General features: G+C 50.7%; 2 protein-coding genes across 2 annotated transcripts in view; both read right to left on the bottom strand.

Moving 5' to 3' along the window:
- Positions 1-6,372, bottom strand: part of PSMD1 (proteasome 26S subunit, non-ATPase 1) — a 75,311-nt gene extending 68,939 nt beyond the window's left edge. The window contains exons 1-5 of the mRNA XM_059822375.1: positions 6,297-6,372; positions 3,773-3,816; positions 2,632-2,705; positions 2,215-2,384; positions 1,139-1,344 (exon numbers count right to left, since the gene is read on the bottom strand). Of these exons, the coding sequence (XP_059678358.1) occupies positions 1,139-1,344; positions 2,215-2,384; positions 2,632-2,705; positions 3,773-3,816; positions 6,297-6,312 (510 nt within the window). The 5' untranslated portion in view covers positions 6,313-6,372. The remainder of the gene's footprint in view (positions 1-1,138; positions 1,345-2,214; positions 2,385-2,631; positions 2,706-3,772; positions 3,817-6,296) is intronic.
- A 3,973-nt stretch (positions 6,373-10,345) lies between these two features.
- C11H2orf72 (chromosome 11 C2orf72 homolog) lies at positions 10,346-15,260 on the bottom strand. The gene is made up of 3 exons (XM_059822352.1): positions 14,729-15,260; positions 11,496-11,612; positions 10,346-10,437 (listed from the first exon to the last, which is right to left on the bottom strand). The coding sequence occupies exons 1-3, from the start codon at positions 15,258-15,260 to the stop codon at positions 10,346-10,348; spliced, it is 741 nt and encodes a 246-aa protein (XP_059678335.1).
- Positions 15,261-20,266: the final 5,006 nt, after the last annotated feature.

Below are 20,266 nucleotides of genomic sequence, written 5' to 3'. Positions count from 1 at the left end.
TAAAGAAAAAATACTAGCAAAAATGTACAGGACCAATATTTAATTCAGTAGTTAAAACATGCAAAACATTAACTTAAAAGTTCAATACCTACGTCCCCTTCTCCACCTTTCTTGTTTGAATAATCATTATTGAATGCAGTGGAATTCACTGCACTAACATAAAATGTCAGCAAAACAAACCATGCACCAAGAAAAGACCCCCAACACACCTATTTCTTGCTAGAGACTGAGAAATAGATTTGGTTACTAGACTTCAGAAAGGTAATTTGAAATGAGGGATTTATAATGGGCAATTAAGTTAGTAAATGCATAGGACAGCAAACAGAACAGAGAAAGCAAGATGGATGCCTTATGATTATCATTCCCATATACAGAAATGGAAGATATCCAAAAATATGGGAAAGCTGTAAACTGAAAAGTGGTAAAATGTAAAGGATTTAAACCATGTGTCTGGCATATGATTGAGACACTGCCACATAATGAGGTTACACAAAACCGCTAAGCTGCTGCAAATGACTACAGGCATGCTTCTCTTACTGCCATTACTAGGTAAACATGACTTACCTTAAACCCTCGGTGAAAGATGTTAAAGCCAGACTGTACTGCCTTGCAGTCAGGGCAGGCTAAGACTGCACACAGCCACTTACTGAAAATTAGAGCAACTCACCCAACTACTGGATTTTTTTTTTTTTGCCTGCCATAAATAAATCACTTTTAAGGCCCGTAGCCCTAAGGATCCCTTCCCACAGTGAATTACAGCAGATGTCAGGCACAACAAAATAAAAGAGCTGTTCTTACATTACACCAGACCTAAGGTTTGCCTAGTCCAGTATGGTACCTCTTCTAGTGGCTAACAGGAAATACCATAAGAAGAGGGCACATAGCCAAGCTTCCTGGGAACATTCTCCCAGCAACGTGCAGCTCAGGGATTTCTTAAAGGTAGGGATCTCTCTATACTTGATAGCCCTGAGTGGCTCTGCCTTCCATGAATGTGTTGAACCAAACACCCCTGAGTTTTATCTTTTATTCTGTTCATAAAAACAGGCCAAGTTCCATAGCAACATGAATCTCACACTTCACTTCCGGGTCCATACGTGGAAGAGACTAGCTACATGCACCTCCTGTCTCTTGCACATACCGATTCAAGGATGGTTTTCTCAAAGATGTCCAGCCTGCGCGTCTCTAGAGCAATGCCAATGGCCTGCTTGTACTTGTGGTCATCCAAGCACCGCTGGAACATTTTGTTCACTATCCCTTCTAGCCTTTCATCAACAGGTTTCTTTTCCCCTTCCGGCAGCTCCGCATTCTCCACACACTGCTTGGTATAGTGGTCGATACATTTTGCTGAAAAGATATTGAACAAATATAGGGTGAGAAAAAGTCAACTTTATAGCTGTTTGCAGTTTTTTACAGGTGAAGAGACCAGTGTGTGCATACACACATTCTACCAGCAAATACAGCATAAGGGAAACTACACAAAGGTGAGGCACAAGAACTATTTGCGTAGTCATATACAGATAGTAGTGGAAGATACTTATATTCTCTCTAACAAACCCTGGTTTTAGTGCTGAAACCAAGTAGGTATTTTTAAAATGGAACCAACGACATGATCTTTGTTCAAGTGGCATGGTATTTTAAATAAATGAGGAAACAGAAGTAAGAGACTTCCTAGCTCCACTGTAAGCACTAGCTGAGAGGACTGAAAGCCAGCTCTGGTCCATCATATCCTGTACGAGGTAAGTGATACCAGCAGACGAGACTTTTAAAAAGACATTCAAATTACACATGCATTCAACATCTGACTTGCTATCTTGTTAAAGGTGGATAAAAAAAATTGTACCCCTCAGTTAGGTGTGTAGCTACACTTATTAGCCGATTATTTCCAAAGTGATGCTGAAATTGATTAACATCAGCACACAAATGAGAGAAAGGACAATAAATAACCAAAACAATTTTCCTATTAGGAATTCACAATAGAAAGAGTTGAGAATAAGAAAAAAATGCCAGAACTCCTAAGTCAGTTCCATTATAGAATCCCAAAGCAGGAGAAAGAAATGACATATAAACGGGGTAAAATCAGCTGCAGCATCAGTTTAAATGAATACAAGGAAAGGAAGAGGAATATGGAGAAAAGCAGCTAAATCAAGTAAAATCTCAACGTTACAGTAGCTTTGACAACACAAGAGCTTTTCTTTTGCAGCAACAGTTGTTTACCAATGATCGTCTCCACATATTCTGAGTTGTCGTTGACATTGAAGAGGTCACCTGCTCCCAGGGCATAGTTCAGTGATTCTTCAAAAGCTCCCAGGTGGTAAAAAACTTTAGAAGCAACTAGAGCAGCAAACTGCCGGCTCCGAAAGCCCTCATCTTCATAGAGAACTTCACTGCAAAGAAGAGAGAGAAGAGCATCAGCTCTGTGTGCTCAGTTCTCTTTAAGGCCACATGACAGCTCGATCAAACTTGCATCTTTGGGACTACAGCTCCAACCCCACATCCACTTATATTAGTGCTTTCCAGACAATATGGAGCTAGATGCTGTACTAGCCAGTATCAAGCAACCAGAACTACATCCACTTCATATCTCATGTTCTTTTTAAGCAGCACACCCTGAAGTAATGTGTCTTCTCTTACATTTTGTCCACTGACTCAGAGATTTCTGCCCAGAAGTCATTGACAACAGCATTCAACTTGTGAAGAGCAAACTCCTACAAAAAAAAAAAGTTATATTACACAAAAAATTAATTTATTACCTTTCCCCAATAAAATTAAGTACCACCCAAGACTGATAGCATAAACACTGACCCATTTCAGCAGCAAATTCTACTTTAAAAGACCTTTGCAAGCATTCAGTAACCTTTGCAAGTCCTTTGCAAATAAAGGGCTGTTCATTTAACAAGTAAGACAACCCTGATATTCCTTCCTATGACCTCTCTGTGATGAATGACTGGCTAAAACGACTGATAGGTGAAATTCCGTAAAATAGAAAGTTTTCAAAGTCTTTGTGGCAACCTTTGTGTAACACATGGAATTGGCCTGTGGTCTATGCCAGCCAGCTCTTTATTTGGAGACAGTACTTTAGCAGATAAACAATATCTGGACTAGAATCAGCGCACTTGTAATCAGTTTAGAGCAAAAGCAGGGCTCATTCAGATCTATCACCATCTATCTCTGTTTCCAAGCAGAATATTTAGGGGATTACCAATATTACAAGATGCACCTCCCCCTCCTAAAAGGGGCTATCTTCACTGTTCAAGTAACTAGCAAGCATCATCAACACACCACCACTTCAAGTGTTTGATGTTGTCCTATGGATTCATATACTCTGCAGACTGTAAAGTTTCTGTTGGTGTTTTCTTCTCCTACTACAATTATGATTTCTTTTTCCAAGTGAAAACTGTAACCGTGATTTTGTTTTACATCGCTTAAATTATGCTAAAAACTTGAGATGTTCTTCAGCTTTGAATTTTACGTAGTCAAAATGCCATCTCTGGAACACTTAAGTAATAAGGCCGCGTTATCATCAGAGAGCTGGGAGCTTTGGTGAAAAGAGATCTTTGCATGTGAAGCTCCACTTTGAACCATGTTCAAAACAAGGCAGTTTGCCATCTGTTATCATGTTATTTAAGCCCTTCCTTTCATCTTTCAGGCTAGATACGATTTGGGGCCCACCTGTTGCTGTCCAACCATTAATTATTGAGATCCACTCATTTATGATTTTAAGCTCTCAACATAATGCATTTGTTGTTATTTGCTCCCAGATGTAAGAGCTTACCTTGAGCTGTGGCTCTTCTTCATCCAGAAGAGAGATAATTCCAGCTGCGAAACAAGATCATAATCAGTTTTGGACTCTCTCCATTTCAAAAAGTGAACATGTTATTCAGTTCAAAACCAACAGAACAGGAAAGAAGGCTGTCTCTGGTATGCTGGTTTAAAATCTTCAGTATTAAAATTCAAAGATCAGATCCAAGTTTGTATTAAACATGACAAAAAATAGTTCAGAATTTCTAACTGAAAAGGTACACTATTTATAAAAGATGATCCTTCTTAGAGGAAAACATATTAGACAGGAACTCGGACAATCTGGGGTTTAATTCCAGCTCCATCACTAGTTTGCTGACTGCTTTCTAGCAAGCCACTTCCCACTTTTCCAAGGGGCATAAAGAGGATCATATCAAAACATCCTAACTTTTTTCATACCAAGGAAACATGGCTAAGAGAAGATGTCACATCTCGCAACTTTAGCAAGACTCCTGACACTGTCCCAGAACATTTGTACAAACAACTACAGAAATATTGTTTAACTGACATAACTGAAAGAGAGGTTCACAATTATTTGGGGAGCTCAATCTGAAGAATGGTTATAGATAGTTTCATTGTCAGACTGCAAGGACGCAACTGAAAGGGTTGGAATAGGATCTGATCAAAGTCCAACGCAATTCGCTGCTTTTAATCTTTCATCTGTTCTATAGACTGATAACCTTTTAAAATCTAAATAAGACATCAAATTGGAAAGGCCAGAAAGCTTGCTGGAGGGCTGAACTGGGCTTTCAAAAAGCCTTGACAAATCTGAAAGGAGAATGTGCAGGTCAAAACTAAAATGTAAAAATATAGAATAGTAGAGTGGATTAAGATGAAACATGATCAATAATATCATATGGCTACAGTGGGAGGCAGAGAACCCAAACTTCACACCAAGATGTGTAAGTGAGAGCGTTTTTTGGCAGATATACAAGGCAATGCTTCCCTCTGCTTGGCACCAACACATCTGAGCCAGACCACTGTGTCCAGTGCTGGGCACCATGTTTTAAGAGTTATAAGCAAACCAGGGTGTTCAGAACTGAGCAATAAGAACAAAGAGGTCTAGCAACCGGGACTTACGGCGGTTGACTGGACATCTGTAACTACTTAGTCTACGGAAATCGGGGAAGGGTACAGAGTTCATACAAGTACAGGGCAGCTGCCAGCAGAAAGAGAATAATCTGATCTTTGTGTCAGATATCAACAGGAATAGTAAGACCAAGCTTTATTTGGAGCTTCAAAGATTAAGGTTTGATGAAAATAAAAGTTTTCTGACAGTAAGACAGTTATTAACTCTGCCTAACGAGGTTGTAGAACCTCCATTATCTGAGATTTTTCAAAATCAGGTTAGACACATGTCTGCCAGTGACAACTGAAGGAACACTGATGTGGCCCTTAGGCAAGGAAGGCAGGTTCAGTAGCTCACCCCACAGCGCTCCTTCCAGCTGTTTTCTGCAACTCTACTCCAAATGTATGATTTTTTTTTTTAATTAAGCTCCTGCATTTACCTGAGCTATCAGGAGGAAGCGCTCTCACTCCCATTCAACACACCATTTCTACTTTTTTAAAAGGTCTTTGAAATTAATTCCTACGTCTCCTCAAGTAAAATAAGACTTAAACATAAAGCAAAGGGTTGAGAAAGAGAAAGCTACTTGCAGACTGTTATCCTCTGCACTGTTTCTCTCACAAAACCATAATCAGTCATATATTAGTTTCTGGCCTGAGTACTTTTGGAAATACTTCTCATTTTCTTACGCCATGAAGTTGTCAGTAGATCCAGAAACAGTGTTTAACATCTAATTCCTCCCACACTTCATTAGCCTGGACTCTTTAGGCTGGCTTTTCCTCTGCAAGGCGTTTGTATTTTTGACCCCCTCCAAAGTTCAAGTCTGCCTCTTCCCCCCTTCTCATTCCCTGCTGTACCTCCTACAGACCGCTACTGCCCACCGGTTTTATACCTCCTATGCGTTATTCACTTTAAGCAGGTGAAGACCTTCAGTTCACAACTGCGGCACAGGAGCACCCCAGTGCCTGCCAGGGGGCTCGCAAAGCCACCACTGTGCCCTCGTAAAGTACCGGTGGGAGGTGGACGCGGCGCCGGGACGGGCAGGCAGGCAGCCCCCTCCGCCTCCCGCACGTCGCCACCGAGCCCACCGGAGAGCCGGCCCCGCTCCGGCCGCCACAGGACCCGGGGGAGTGCGGGAGGCCGCCCCGGGGCACGGGCAGGCACCGGGCAGCCCCGCCGCCTCCCGCGGCTCAGGCTCAAAGTGCCGGTTGTGGCGAGCCGCCGGGCACCGGCGGGGCCTCCTGCTCCCGGCGGGGCGCACGGCGGCTACCGGCCAGGGGTGGCCGGGGCGGGGGTAAGGCCCCCATGATGGGCAGCCCCACGGAGCGCTGCGGCTTGCGTCCGGCGCCCCCGCGGCCTGCGGCGGTGCCCAGTCACGGCCCTGACTCAGCGAAACCCCGGCGGGCAGCGCTACCCCACATCGCTCCCTCACCGGCCGAGGTGATCATGATGCCGCCCGCCCAGCCCGCGGAGAGAGGTAGGGTGGGGTCGGGTCCGGTCCAGCCCACTCCGGCCCAGGTGCGGTGGTGCCGCCGCCGGACGGGGTCCGCGCCGCACCACTGCCGCTCCGCCGCCGCCCGGCCCGGAAGTGCCGCGAAGGGCCCCTTCCGGCAGGACCCCGCTGCTCCCGGGAAAGGTGCCCGTGGCGATCGCCTGCGCGGGGTGGAGGAGAAACAGCCAGGCGCGAGCGGGACAGCTCTGCCTCCGGGGGCCTCGCCCCTTCCCCTGCGCCGCTCACGGGCACCGCAGGGGCTCCACCGGCCCCGCACTCCTGACCGCCCCCCCACGGTACCCCACGGACTCCGCCGCGAACCCCACACACTCCGCAGACCCCCCACCGGGCTCGCAGCGTGGCCACCTCATGCTTGGCCAGGGAGGGTAGGCAGCCCTCCCCTGCCTCGCGCCCTCCGGCCTGGGGGGCTGCGGGGGTCCCCGCGGGGGACCCCGTAGGTGCCCGTGTTCGCACTGGGCCCGGACAGCTGCCCCTTTCCGCCAGGCTGCACCGCGCGGGTGGTGGCTCCCCCCCCCCGCCAGGACAGGCTGCCCGCACCGGGGTGGCATCTTTTGGGGCACTGGCGTGTCGCAGGGCATCGCAGGGATCAGGGATTTTACCCCAGGGATTTACCACCTCTTGCAGGCCACCTCTGTGTGCCCCGACTCCCCTCACATACCTTGTAGCCATGGGGAAAGGCCTCACCCGAACCCATTTCTCACTCAAGAAGTGAAGCACATGTACAGATGCATCTATCAGCCCCTCACCAAATCCTTTTCCCCGTCCATCGCCTTGCGGCACAGGGCAGTGTTCAGATCTCCCACACGTACGTATGTGTGAAGGTGCTCCAGCTGTGGAGGCACACGGAGTCATTTTGGCTCCTGCTGTGGTTCCACTACAGGCAGGTGGGAAATTCAGGCTGGTGGATTTGCACCAAGGAAAATCCACTCAACGGCAATGGTGCTGCACACAAAGAGACCAAAGTGCCCAGGCTTCAGTGGTATTGATTTCCACCTGTTTCTACTAAACAGGAAAAAATACTTTCTGAAGGGCTTGAGTTCCTCAAGGAAACCTAATGGCCTCAGTTACCGAATGTTATTAATGAAAGTTCCCGGAGCTGTACCCACGACACCAAGAGGGTCAGCCCCACTCTCCTCAGAGAACCAAGGAGGTCTCCAGCCTTCCCAACGGCCGACAGGTGAGCAGCCTGCCCGAGCTGCACACAGACCACTTCTGCTGATCTTCTGGATACCATATACCGGGGTCACTTCCATTCCCTCCCAATATACCTTTTATTTAAATCAAAAGAAACATCAGTTAAACCATGCATAATGTTATTTTAAGCAAAACACCATGGTAAGCAAAAAACAAACCAAAGCACATTCCAATTCAGAAATTAAATGTCTTTATTCTTTACAGCAAGCACGTAAGATAACAGTGCTCCTAAATTACTAAATCAATTAAACATGTAAAACTATCTGCTGCACTTCCGCATACCCAGCTAGTGAAAAAAAACAAAAAGGAAAAAATTCAAGTCACTTTTATTCCTCAGCCAAAGGAAATAAGTACTTTTGGTCAAATGCATTCCCACTCACACTTCCTAAACCCCAGGCAGCTCATCAGCTTCCATAAAAGTCTCACTGTAAGGGTAAACTTGCATGACTTACTTATAAATTACCAGTAAATAAATCCATTGGATTTGTAGCACTAAGGTAAGTTTAACTGCAAATCTGTACTCTTGTGTCACCTCTTCATTGGTACATTCTAGGCGGCAAAGGCCAAATACTGCAAGAAAATAAAGATTCACCTGATCATGCTGTCAAGTCCTACTGGACTCACCTAACCAAGGGCTCATCAGGAAAGTAGGTAACTGCCCAGCGACCTGGGCTCTGCTGCGAAGACGAGCAGAGGGAGTCCACTGCACAGCAGACCTACGCGCTCATGCCAGGGTCAGAGCAGAAGGATACCTTCATCTCACAAAGATGCGCTTACTACTCAGTGCTGAAGCTCAGGGTCATGAATACAGCCACCCACACATTTGTATTTTCCACCTGGTCATAAGCAAAGAAAACCTACAGAAATCCTGCAGGCTGGAAGGACAGCAGGTTCAGTGCCCTCTCTGCAGAGCAACACGCTCCGCCAATGTCAGCTATCTCCTAGGTTTGCACTCCCCAGCCCACATACACACAGGAAAGTGTTTCTGCTGTGAAGAGATGTGACATGCGCTTCCCCAAACACTTCACAGGGACTTGGCATCCACCCACCCCCTCCCTCCCGCCTTTTTATGGAACAGCTACAGCACCTTACAGCTGCATTTCAGGCGAAGCTTTCCTATGTAGACCAAGCCTAACTGTCCCAAAACATTCAAACAAGCAGCATGATAACACAGAGACTTGCTGAGCACACCTGGAAATGCTTGCCATCTCTCTCACTTGACCCCGCCAGCATGCCCTGGACACCCTCAGCCGCTCTCTCCCAGCCAAAAGGGCAAAGCACCATCACAAAAGGGACCAACTTGAAACCTAAGAGCTACTAAGCTCCTCTCCAGCGTTACCATCATTGTTCCAGAGAGGTAGGTAGGTGTTGCTGTCCCCATTCCACTGCTGGGGAAACTGAGGCACAGAAAAATGGTTTGTTGAAAAATGTTGATGATCATGATCATGAGCAGAGCTGGGTAAAAATCCCATCCTCTACTCCAGAGAGCTAGAGAGATGCTGAAGGCACACTGCTGAGAGAGAGTACCTGCCAGAGCTGGCAGGACGGCAGACACTTCAGCTGCCACTGGGAAAAAAGGAGTGAGAGAAAGGACAGATGTGCACGGAGGACGTACTGCCATAATTCAGCAGCTAACCCAGAGAAGAGGTAGGCAGGGCATGATCGGCTGAAGTTTCTGGCCTGAAACTCCAAAAGGACAGCCAGTCTCAAACAAAACCCAGCTTGTGCTAAAAATAAAACAAGAGCTGGTTTATGTTGCATTAAAGTAAAAATAAAAAAGGCATTCCTACGATTATAATAATATTCCTCATAAACCAAGGATTTGTAATTAATTGTGTTGCCCCACAGGCTACAGGCAGCCCTTTGGAACTACTTAAATAGATTATTTTTATATTTATCCATGAAGCAGCCATATCTTGTTGAGATGAATGCTGCAGGCCACCTCCAAGACCTGCCACCACATGGCTGTGGAGATGTCCCAGGTAAGATGGGCCTCTCCCATAACTCCATCTAGCATCAGCCACACCGTAGTGTCCGTCTGCCACCCCCTCCAACCCAGGCACTCCATCAGTCTGTGAGCACCAGGACAAGCCAGAGGGATGGATCCTGCTCCGAAACCATACTCTGCTGCAGCTGCCATTACTATCAGTATCTTTTGCGTTATTCTTGCTACCCACAGTGGGCTGTTGTTGCATTTCTTCACATTACAGGGTTATACTCAAGCCTTTTCAGTAGCTGGTAGATCCGAGACCTCATATTTAGTCCCACTGCAGTCTCCATGCTACTGTGCTATTTGTCTTTTTTTTTTTTTTTTGCCTGATCAGAGGGCAGGAACTTCAAAGCAGCAATAAAGCAGGAAAACAAGGCAGCAGAATCTGTTTGCCAGAGAGGCCAGCCCTGGCAATCTCAGCAGGGAACTTTGCTCAGAATTAGAAAGCATTCCTCTTTCTTCAAGCAGGTGGCTGCATTTCACACCCAAAGTCCTCACATCATCTGCTCAGGATGCGAGATACATCCCCAAAGGGCTTCTCAGAAGCCCAATGTGCATCGGCAGCTCCAGGCACCCCCAGGCAGCAGAGTGCAGCAGGAGGTGGCCCTCTGGCACGGACCTCAGAGGCTGTTGGCAGCTACAGAACACCCTGGCGAGTTATGCCAAGCAGCTTCAGTGGGTCCTCAGAGGAGAGGGTGAGTGGGCACGCACCAGCTCCTCCTCCCACTGCTCCAAATCCACCAGGAAGATCTGGGACACGGACTATGCTGGGCACCCAGCAGCTCTAGGTGCCCGTGCCTCCAGCAGCTTCTTCATAGTTTCCATTGGGAGACAGGCTGGTCAGAGCCACTTCTTCCTCGGGGTCCTGCAGGTCATCTGCAAAGAGCAGAGAGAGGTCAAGGGAGACCTGAATGGGAAACCCTTCTTCATGCAAAATGCAGCTTAAAACAACATGAAAAGAAAGTATGGGATGAAGGAATTGATATATACTCACAACCTAAGCACAGCTGAATTTTTTCATAACTGATTTTCATTTTGTTTTACAAACTCAATATTGCTTCAATAGGGGTGATCTATGACCACAGGAGCATGGGGCCCAGCTCCCTGGCCTCCTGCGGTCTCAGGAATCTCAGAACAAGCTGCATGGCTATGAGGCATCACCTGCCTGGCACTGACTGTAAAATCAGACACTTAGGTTTTCTGACCCTAGAGGACATGCCTCAAAGCTGCACAAACATTTCAGTTGTTTTCTCAGACCCTTACGCTTTTTACAGTGGGGGAGCTTCCCCTCCTCTACGTGCTCCGCAGAGCAGACTGGATCTCCACACCACGCACCTTTTAGCCTCCTGCATTGGGGCTCTCTGCAAAAAGGCAATCACTGCTGGGAAAGGCAAGCAGAAGTGCCAACGGTACAGCAAAGACTGAGCGCTAGGCTATTCAGTACCTGAACAATTTCCTTTTGAATCAGGGAGCCCAAGGCTGACCGCCCTCTTCCTCCTCTCTCCCAGCCCCAAATGCAAGTGGTTTGGGAACACTCCGTCCAGTCGTGTATGCAGAAAACATCATGTAAGACCAGGGTGATGCTTCCAATTCATTGTTTGGATGGACAGTAGTTCTGCTGCCAGGAACTCCTGCAAAGCGCAGCTGAGTCCAGCAGTGCTCCCAGGGGTGTAGTTGGGCACCGAACCCAGCGTGTTTTTATTTAGCCAAGCAAAAGGTCAGGAAACAAGAAGACAGCAACACAGCAGCCAGGTGTGCGCTGTTGGTCTTCAGGTTCTGGCCAAGCCACAGCTAGGGAAGAGACGTCAGCTGCGGAGCTGGAAATAGCTTAAGGAGGCCACCAGCAAGGGGTTTGGGCAACCAGGACCACCAGGGAGTCGGCGAGGAACCTCTGACGGACACAACAGGAGTACAAGGGAGGGAGCTGGGCATACCTTCATGAACGTTGTTTGCAGCTTTTGCTTCGTGACCTTTTCTCCGGCTCCTCCGGCTCAGAAAAATGCACCGCAGGAAGGATGGGAGCCTCCACCTCTCCCTGTCTCTCCCGTCCTCTGGATAAACCAGAGAAGACAAGTTCAGACTGGCAGTGGGTCAGACCTGCTGCTCTCTCACCTCCCCGCTGCTGACTCACAACACCTCCCCTCCACGAGCCCAACTCCTTGCAGCAAACCCAGGTCCACTCCACAGAGCCCAGCCCTGGAAAGCACAGAGCAACTCCTGGCAATCCTTATTTCAGGCTGAAAACTCTCTACTGCCCTGGAAATTTGTCCCTGGTGTCGGTTTCCACTTTGCCACCTCGCTGCCAAAACCATCCTGGATGCGGCAGCCCAGAGCGAGCAAGAAACCTGGCTGGAGCTCAGCCATCACACGTGGCAAGGCTGGGGACTGACACGGTTAGGGCATTCCTGCAGAAGGAAGTTTTTCTTTGGTATTATTAGACAGTTTCTGCCACATCAACCTATTTACTGCTCCCCACTTTATTAAGCAATACCTCCCTCCCAGGGAGACCTGCTCGACATGCAGACTTGCAGCACACTGAAAACTATAGCTGTAACTGCTTGCAAAATGCAGAGAGCACATGGCCTCCATCGATGTATAGTATTTATTCTGGAGGATAACGAAGGTCACAGCAAGTTACTACAGGCTTTCAAGCCATTATAGTAAAACACTACAGCAGCTTGTAAAACACTACACCAGCATATTTAATATGGTCTCCAACAGCAGCAGTTCAGCATCTCCATTGAAATATCGTCCAGCCTTTCACCTCCTAATAGATAACAAATGATAAACCTCTTCAGCGTCCTTCAGCTTATCAAACCATTGCAACACTAAAGGGTTCACAGTGGCAGTGTTTCCTGCCAGTCAACAAACCAAAACCTTCAGCTGTAAACACATCCCCTCTCCGCAGCGCAAGGGGACCCTGGACACCAGTGAGGCATGACAGGACAGCAGCCCAGCACATTCCTGCTTAGACCAGAGAGATGCAGGAACCTCACTGCAATTCCTGTCCTGGCTCCACCACATGAATAAGTGTCCAGGACCTTCCCAGCGCAGGGGGGCTGCAGCTCCAGAGCAACTGTCACAGGCAGAGCTGAGCACCTGTGTGTGTGGAAGAGGAAGAGACTTTGAGGCTGGGCTGAAATAAAAAGGGCACAAGCGCACATACACAGAGCCTTACACTCTGTACACCTCCCAGCATCTTTATCCGGATGGAAGAGCATCTTTTGTCAGCTTAGCACAAGCCCCTTTCAAAGTCAAGAGGGGAAACAAGACAAGCTCAGCCCCAACTGAGGACACCTTTATGGTGGCATCCCTAGAACGTGCTTTGCAGGGTGCTCTGCAGCCCCATGCCCATCTTTCCCGCAGTCCTCCCTCACATTCCATTAAAGATATTATTCCCCTTGTGCTTTGCTTGTGAGGAAAGCCACGGGGCAAAGGAGACTGGGCTGCAACGAAGCTGGTGCCTGGCACTGCCAGGTCCCCAGCTCTCCAGAGGCACGACTACACCTGGGATCCCTCTGGCCACAGGGAGATTTCAGAAGGTAGTGCTCACAGGGGCATGGAAAGAAGCTGCCCCTGCCTAAGACTGAACCCTACAGCTGATGAGCATCCTCATTACACATGCAGGTTCTGGGACACTTACGTGACTAAGAGCATGAGGTAAGCACATCAGAGGTGAATTAAAGCAACTCACCAAGTCCTCCTACCCTCCATGCTTATAAAGCACACACAAACAGGCTGCAACACCCGCTCCGGCTCTTTCTGCTCCTCTTTCTCCCCTGCTGGCTGCTATGCTGCTTCCATGTCTGCACGAAGGATAAAGCCACAGCTAGCCACAAAAATACACGTTCTGAGCCAAGCGCCAGCAATGTGCAGAGGCAGGAGAAGGTCAGGTATGCAGGGATGTTTTTCTGCCTCTGCAGCTGCTGTCCCACCAAGCTGCTGTGACCAGAACTGGAGGGCTCACTGGTGTCTGCAAGTACACCAGAAATTCTTGCAGCAGTAACAATGTGAGGAAGACAAAAGCCCATGAAAGGAGAGAAGCTGGAAAGGGGATCATGCCTGTCTCAGTGCAGAAGACAGTCCTGCACCCTCACAGTGGGTCCCGGACATCTCAAAGCTCCTCAACATTCAGATCCAGGATTCTGGACTGAGCTGATGGAAAGAAGCACCTGAGCTGCAGCAGCTGTGGCATCCCAGAGGACCAGTCAATGTGGTGCTGCAGGCAAGTGCCAGGATCCCTCGGGGCAAAGCCAGCAAGAAAGCGGAACAGCAGAGCCCCTGGAAATGATGGGGAGCAAGGAAAAAAGTGGGAAAAAATGAAAGAAGGGAGGAGGAAAGGGAAACAGCCCAAGACAAGCAGTGCCACAGATTAAAGTGAACTCGGGCTAGTTTGTGTGGCTGCTGTGAGGGCAGAACCTGCCCAGCTGCCCATCACCCTGCATTTGCTCACAAACATGACTCGCCTTTTGCCCCAGGGCAAGTGCTGCTCCTCAAGGCCTGTTTGACACCCTTTCATCCTGCCATCCTCATGTTGCTTAAACTGGCTACCAACAGACCTGTGGTTTTAAACCCGAACACCCACTTGCTGTTGTTCTTACTCATTATGCAAAGCCAGCACAAGCATCTTCCTCCCACAGGAAGGTCAGGTCCTGCCTGCACCCTACAGCAAGGGCTGCACCCCAATCCTGCATCCCCGAGAACACACATCCATAAGCATGGATGGCCACCGCGTCACAGCCATCAGCTGCCACATCCCTGCTATCCATGAGTTGCTCTAGTGCTTCCCAGCCTGCTGGGAAGTTTGTTCTCCCCAGCTGCCAGGACTGGGAACCCCACCAGAAAGAGGCAGATCCCATGGGGAAGGCTCTGATCCCACCAGCATGAAAGAGATCCCACTGGGAAAAACCAGATCTGATTGGGTGGGGGGGAGATGCCATCAGGACTGGTCAGATCCCATTGGGAAAAGCCAGTTCCCACTGGGACGGGGGAAGATCCCATCAAGAATGGTCAGATCCCGTTGGGATGGGGTAGATCCAACCGAGGAGGAGAAGATCCCACGGGAAAACGGGGCAAATCCCATTGTAAAAGCCCACGGCCCCCAGGTGAGGGAGGGAGGGAACGGCCCGGCCACCCGCTGCCCCCCCGGCCGGTCCCCCCCCGGTACCTGCGGGGTGCTGCAGGGCGGCCCGCAGGGCGCGGCAGGCGGCGGCGCGGCAGTCGCGCAGGGCGGCGGGGCTGCCGGGGCTGTACCGGGCCGCCTGCACCGTGCCGGACGCCGGGAAGTGCCGCCGCAGCGTGGCGTCCAGCACCGCCGCGTCCTCCCCGTCCCCGCCGGGCAGGAGGACGCCGACGACGGCGGGCGGCGGTGCCGGGGGCAGGCGGCCGCGCACGTCCCGCACCACCTCCCGCAGGCGGGCCCGGGCCCCGCGGCCCCGCGCCGCTCCGCCGCGGCACAGCACCAGCAGCAGCCGCGCGCCCAGCGCCCGTCGCCCGCCGCCAGCCCGCCGCCGGGACCGGCACCCCGGCACCGGCCCCGGCCCCGGCGGTGCCTCGTCGCCCAGGAGGTCGCGGGCGAAGGCGGCCAGCGTGGCCGCCGCCGGGGCCCCCTCCGCCACCTCGGCCACCAGCAGCACGGCCCGCCGCCCGCCCGCCCGCTCCACCAGCGCCCGCAGCTCCTGCAGCTCCGCCGCCGCCATCCCCCGCCGCCGCCGCCGCCGCGCAACCTGCGCGGCACCGCGCACCGCCCCCGGCACCGCACCGCCCACTGGCCCCGCCACCCGCCCCGCGCACCGGTCCCTCGCACCCTGCATCATCTCAGCCCCCCCGCCCCGCCAAGCACCACCCCGTGCTCCGACCCCGATGCAGCGGGGCAGGGGGTGGGGTGTGCGTCGGGGATGCCCACCGCCCCATGCAAGGCGGCCTGCAGCACCCCCAGCCCCGTCCCGGGGCCGGCACCCCTCCCAGCTCCCTCTGGTGAACAGCCCCCGCCTGCTGCCGGGTGGGCACAGCGGAGAGGGTACTAGAGGGGACCTGGGGCCCCCAGATCTGCCACGTAACCCGCTTCACAGCCCTTGCGCAGCCCTCCTGCGAGGCTGGTCTTGTTTCCAATACAGAGGTGATAAAATTCAGGCAAAAACCAAGCGCTGTGGAGGAGCTAGGAAGCTGAGACAGGGATGAGTGGAGACTGCGGTGACTGCAAAAAGTGGGGCACACACGAGGCTGCAATAGACAAGCAAGCAGCAGATCATGCACCCCCAAAGGTATAACGTGCTCCCCAGGGTGTAACACGCCATACCCCAGGGCAGTGATGGAGCCACCTCTGTGGCATCATGTGCCATAGGAGACACTGCTGCACAGTTTGGCCAGGCTATGGCCATATTTGGGAAACAATTCCACTTTGGGAAACAATTACGCCCTCAAAGGCCATACACACCCCACTGGTCGCAAGTTCCCCAATTCGTGCACAAGTGCACAGCCAAGCTGCAGCCCCCACCCCACACACTGCACCTCCGAGTCCCTTCCCAAGCCAGTCCTCTTTGTCTTCCCCTCTGCAAACACCACATCCATTCCTCTCCATGCAAAACACAGCCCATAGTCACAGCCCCACCAGCATCGGCAGTGCTCCACAGTGACACACACATGTCCTGTCAAAGCACAAAATGTTTGCAGGGATAAGTACAGGGCTATAATCAGGGCTTTGGTACTGCCACGTGTGACACAGCGCGAGCATGGGGAAAGGCCCATACCCCACGAGCTGGCTCTGCCAGCCAACGATGAATGAAGGCCACGTGACAGCAGCCGCTGTGCCCGGCCCTGGCAGTTGCATGGTGTCGGTGTGCCTGGCAGATGAACCAGGAAGCTCCAATCCATGGCACATGGTAAACACTTCCCCTGTTCCACATCAGAACAGGCTCCTCCAAACAGGCAACATCTTATCGCAAGAACCTGGGAGGAGATAAACAGCTCAAAGGTGCAAACGGATGGAGTCACCTTGGCCAGTCACTCTCTGAGGCCGTTCGGAGACAAACCATCTCTGCGGGACAGGCAGGAGAGGCTCCAAGAACACTGGGAGTGAAAGCAGAGCCGAAATCCATGTGCCTGCCCTGGATCAGTGATTCCCAACATGTGCATTGGGGCACACTCATATTCCACAAAGGCAGGTGAGCCAGCGTGTCTGCTCCCTGGCTGTCCTCTTGGCCACCCGTCCCCAGAGCCCAGCAGGTCAGCAGCCACCGCAGGGAAGGGATGTGCAACAAGCTGGTCCCCAGGCACAACAGAGGTGTGGCAGCTCAGGAAGGTCACTGTGTGCCACCAAATTTAAGCCAGGTAAACATTTGTCCCAGCTATGACAGGCTTAGCAAACACTACCCCACGCCAGCATCATGGGAGCCAGACAGCCTGGGCGAGGGTTTCAGAGAGACTTTCTGCCCTGAGTCCTAGCAAAAGTAACTTACTCATTGACAAATGCTGATAAGCAAACCGGGGGTAGATAAAACAGAAGGATTAGGTTCCTTTTCCAAAGATCAGGGTCTATTGTTGCAAGAGCCCATGCTTCCATGCCAGCGTGGTAGCCCTGAGAGCAGCTGTCAACGTGGCAGGGCTACAAAGTCACACATAATTCAACAGCCAGGTCTGGCCTTAGCGTTGCCCAGATTTTGTATTTACAAGGATTTTTTTTCTCATCTGTTCAGAATCCTGCTCATGGTCCCGTGGAGAAAAGCCCTCGGTGTAACCAGCACCATGAGCTGTGCCAGCAGCAGCAGGAGGGGACAGGAGCGGGTGCTGGTCCCCAGGAGCCCTCACCTTGGGGTTTCTCTGCTTATACTATCCCCCACTACAGAATTTCAGGTACAGCCCTCACACAGATCTGTTCATAAGCAATTCACAAGCAGAAGGCCTCTGGAAAGAGGGACCAGCAGCTTTGGCTGCTCCCTGCAAGGAACAAGGCAAAGACCTGCTTCGGCCGCTTTGACTAGGGAAGCCCAGGTCTCTTGACATTGGCTCTAAGGAGGCAGGATGCTCCCTGCAAACTGCCACAACAAGACCCACAGCATGTTTAAACTCCACACAAGCTGCCAGCGCAGCCTGTGATGTGGTGGTGCCAGTTACACTCTGTCTGATGTGCAAAGACCATTACAGCACAGATCTCGCGGGGCCCTTTTCAAGCAGTGCTGTGCCAGTGACTCACATAGAGACCCCAAAGTGCCTCGGGAAGCGGTCTTTCAAGCAGGCAATTCCCAAAATTTATAAAGATGATTCCTGCAGAGAAGGCGTAGAAAAAATTGAAATGATCTTCCTAACTCAGCTTAGAAGGAGCACCACCGGCTATTTCTCTGCAGTGGCCCCAATGTTAAACTGCCAGCATAGCCTCTAAAAACTATTATTTGGGACCAGATAGAGCTGTTCTTCGTGACCACTGCAATTCTCTAGTAAATTTTGGGTACACATGTATCACTGCCAGCAGAAGCTGGTTGGAAAGGTAAATGTCACCCACAATACCCAAACAACCTTGTTTACGTTTCTTTACTCATTAACAGAGGTAAGAACTAATAGCAAATACAACTTTATCTTCCTTTGAGTTAAAGAGGTGCAGCTCAAACAGTTCAGAGGCAGTCATGAGCTCAGTAGCATTTGTAGTCCCCGACATAGTGACTTCAGAGCTCTGGCAGGCATCTGAGCAAAAACACAGATGTATTTACAAGGCCTGACACTCCTTCAAATGTCCATCTGACAGTCACATTTGTAGAAAATCTCTACAGATAGCCCTAAATGAGTGTAATCACGTCTTACATACGCCTATAGCTGTTCAGAGCAAACACAACATCTGCTCATTTTGGACATCAAAGGAGAAAGAGAAGATGCTTTGTTCATAGAAATAAATTTATCACATGTATCAGTAGTGCCTTGCAGTCTAAACAAAATTAAAGGTCCATTGGATTAGGCCCCTTAACAGATGCCTTTACCAAGATTAACCTCCCTTCCGAAGAGAGCAGAAAGAGGATGAGAAAAAGGATTCTGGTGCCAATTTTGATGACAGGACTGCAGAGAGGCTAAACAAGCAAGAGGGAATCTGGGACCAGCTCTAAGTCCCCATGTCCAATGACCCAGCCCAGCTCCTTAAACTCTTCCTCTCAGCAGCCTTGGTGCTCACCAGTGCACTCAGAAAAGCCTCTGAGCCAGCTAGGAGCAGGAACTGGCTACTGAGAAGCTAAGCTTTAGCAAACTTTTGCACAAGTGCTCTTTCACAGACCTGTTCTCTAAACCTGCTTCCACTTACTGCTTTGGAAAAACGTATCATCATTATAAGATGCTGGAAAGCACCTGCTTTACTTGTGCAGTGCTACCAGATGCCACCAGGAGCATTGCTGTGGGGCACCAGCACTCTCTGAGCTCTTCATCCATGGAGATCTTCTTGGGTGCCCCAAAGAAGTAGCAGAGAAGGTAATCGCGAGTGAAGAAGATACCCCAAACCCCATCTATCCCCTTGCCCTGAACATCCCTGTCCCACTGATCCCCTCCTAGCCCCTGTCTCCTGTTCGCTCCTCCGTGGCTCTTCCCTTCTCCTCCACTGACTTCCCCCAAAACTCCCTTCAACATTTCTAGCCCCTGAACCCAGACCCCTCCCCACTTTTCACCCACTGAAGCTTGAACTGTATCAAACCAGACATGAATCCTTCCTGTGGCAAGTTCAGTCACAACTGAATCCAAACTGGATGGTCACTTTCTTCTGTCCCACGCCCCAGACCCAGCAACCTCCAGGAACCGCTGAGGCAGCCCCAGTTTTGGCCCCCTGTCCGCCTGTGCTGACTCAGCCCTGGCCTGGATCCATCCAAGTCATCACACTCCTCTGAGCTCCACTCAGTGGACGTTACACCCTGTAAGCAAATAAAGCTGGGAAGTCTCTGGCTGCCCAATGGCTCGGACACAGCCTGGCTTCCTGATGGGGAACACCACACCTTTCCCTACCTCTGTTCTCCAAAATCCTGTTCCCTTTGAAAGCCATGCCTCATCCTGCCCATCTCTGCAGTTGTCCTAAATTTCCTTATGCTTCCTTGAGTCACTATCCCTTTCTGGATGGCAGAGGGGCATAGGAAGGTATTTACGAAGAGAAGGATGGGGACCTGTGCAGAGAGCCCACGGTGTTAGGGCAGTCCTGACCACGTGGTAGGAGGGATGTCTCTGCCTGTTCCCTTGGAGAGCAACGGAGGCTGCCCCTCAGCCTGCTCCGCTCTTTGCTTCTCCACTGGGAAGATGTTAAAAAAATGGCTGGCGATAGACATGAAGCCAGACCCAAGGACCAAGCTGCCTTTTCTCGCCTTTTTCCAGCTGTCCTGCCAGAGCCTCAACTGGACCCTTTGGTTTGACGACAGAACCTGGGACTAGCTGTTCACAGCCACTAGCCTCCATTTTTCCCCAGTACACACGTGCCTTCGACACCAGCAGTCCAGCTTTTTGGGTGCTTACCCTTTGCAGAACCTCTTAAAAGTTACCCCAGGCCCTACTGAGCTGGAGACCTGTGGTTGGGGACCACTGAACGTAAATGCTGCCCCTTCTGCCTCCCTCACACTCCCTCTTGCATCCTCCTGCCTCCTTCCCGCAAAACCCCTTCTTGGCACGGGCCAAGCCCCCAGGTTTTCAGAACTGCTCCCTTTATAAAGGCAAAGGGCAGATCTATCAGCTTCCCAGGCTGGAGTTACTTCGA

The sequence above is a fragment of the Gavia stellata genome, chromosome 11 (assembly GCF_030936135.1).
Source record: "Gavia stellata isolate bGavSte3 chromosome 11, bGavSte3.hap2, whole genome shotgun sequence".
NCBI classification, from domain to species: domain Eukaryota; kingdom Metazoa; phylum Chordata; class Aves; order Gaviiformes; family Gaviidae; genus Gavia; species Gavia stellata.
This window is presented reverse-complemented; position numbering and strand designations above follow the sequence as displayed.

Bases quoted from the DNA above. Each gene is read 5' to 3' on its own strand.
- C11H2orf72 (XM_059822352.1), bottom strand. From the start codon at position 15,260: ATGGCGGCGGCGGAGCTGCAGGAGCTGCGGGCGCTGGTGGAGCGGGCG. The intron at 11,613-14,728 runs GTACCGGGGGGG...TGGTTTATCCAG, and splicing joins CGCCCTGCAGCACCCCGCAG to AGGACGGGAGAGACAGGGAG. The intron at 10,438-11,495 runs GTATGCCCAGCT...TGCTCTTTGCAG, and splicing joins TGCAAACAACGTTCATGAAG to ATGACCTGCAGGACCCCGAG.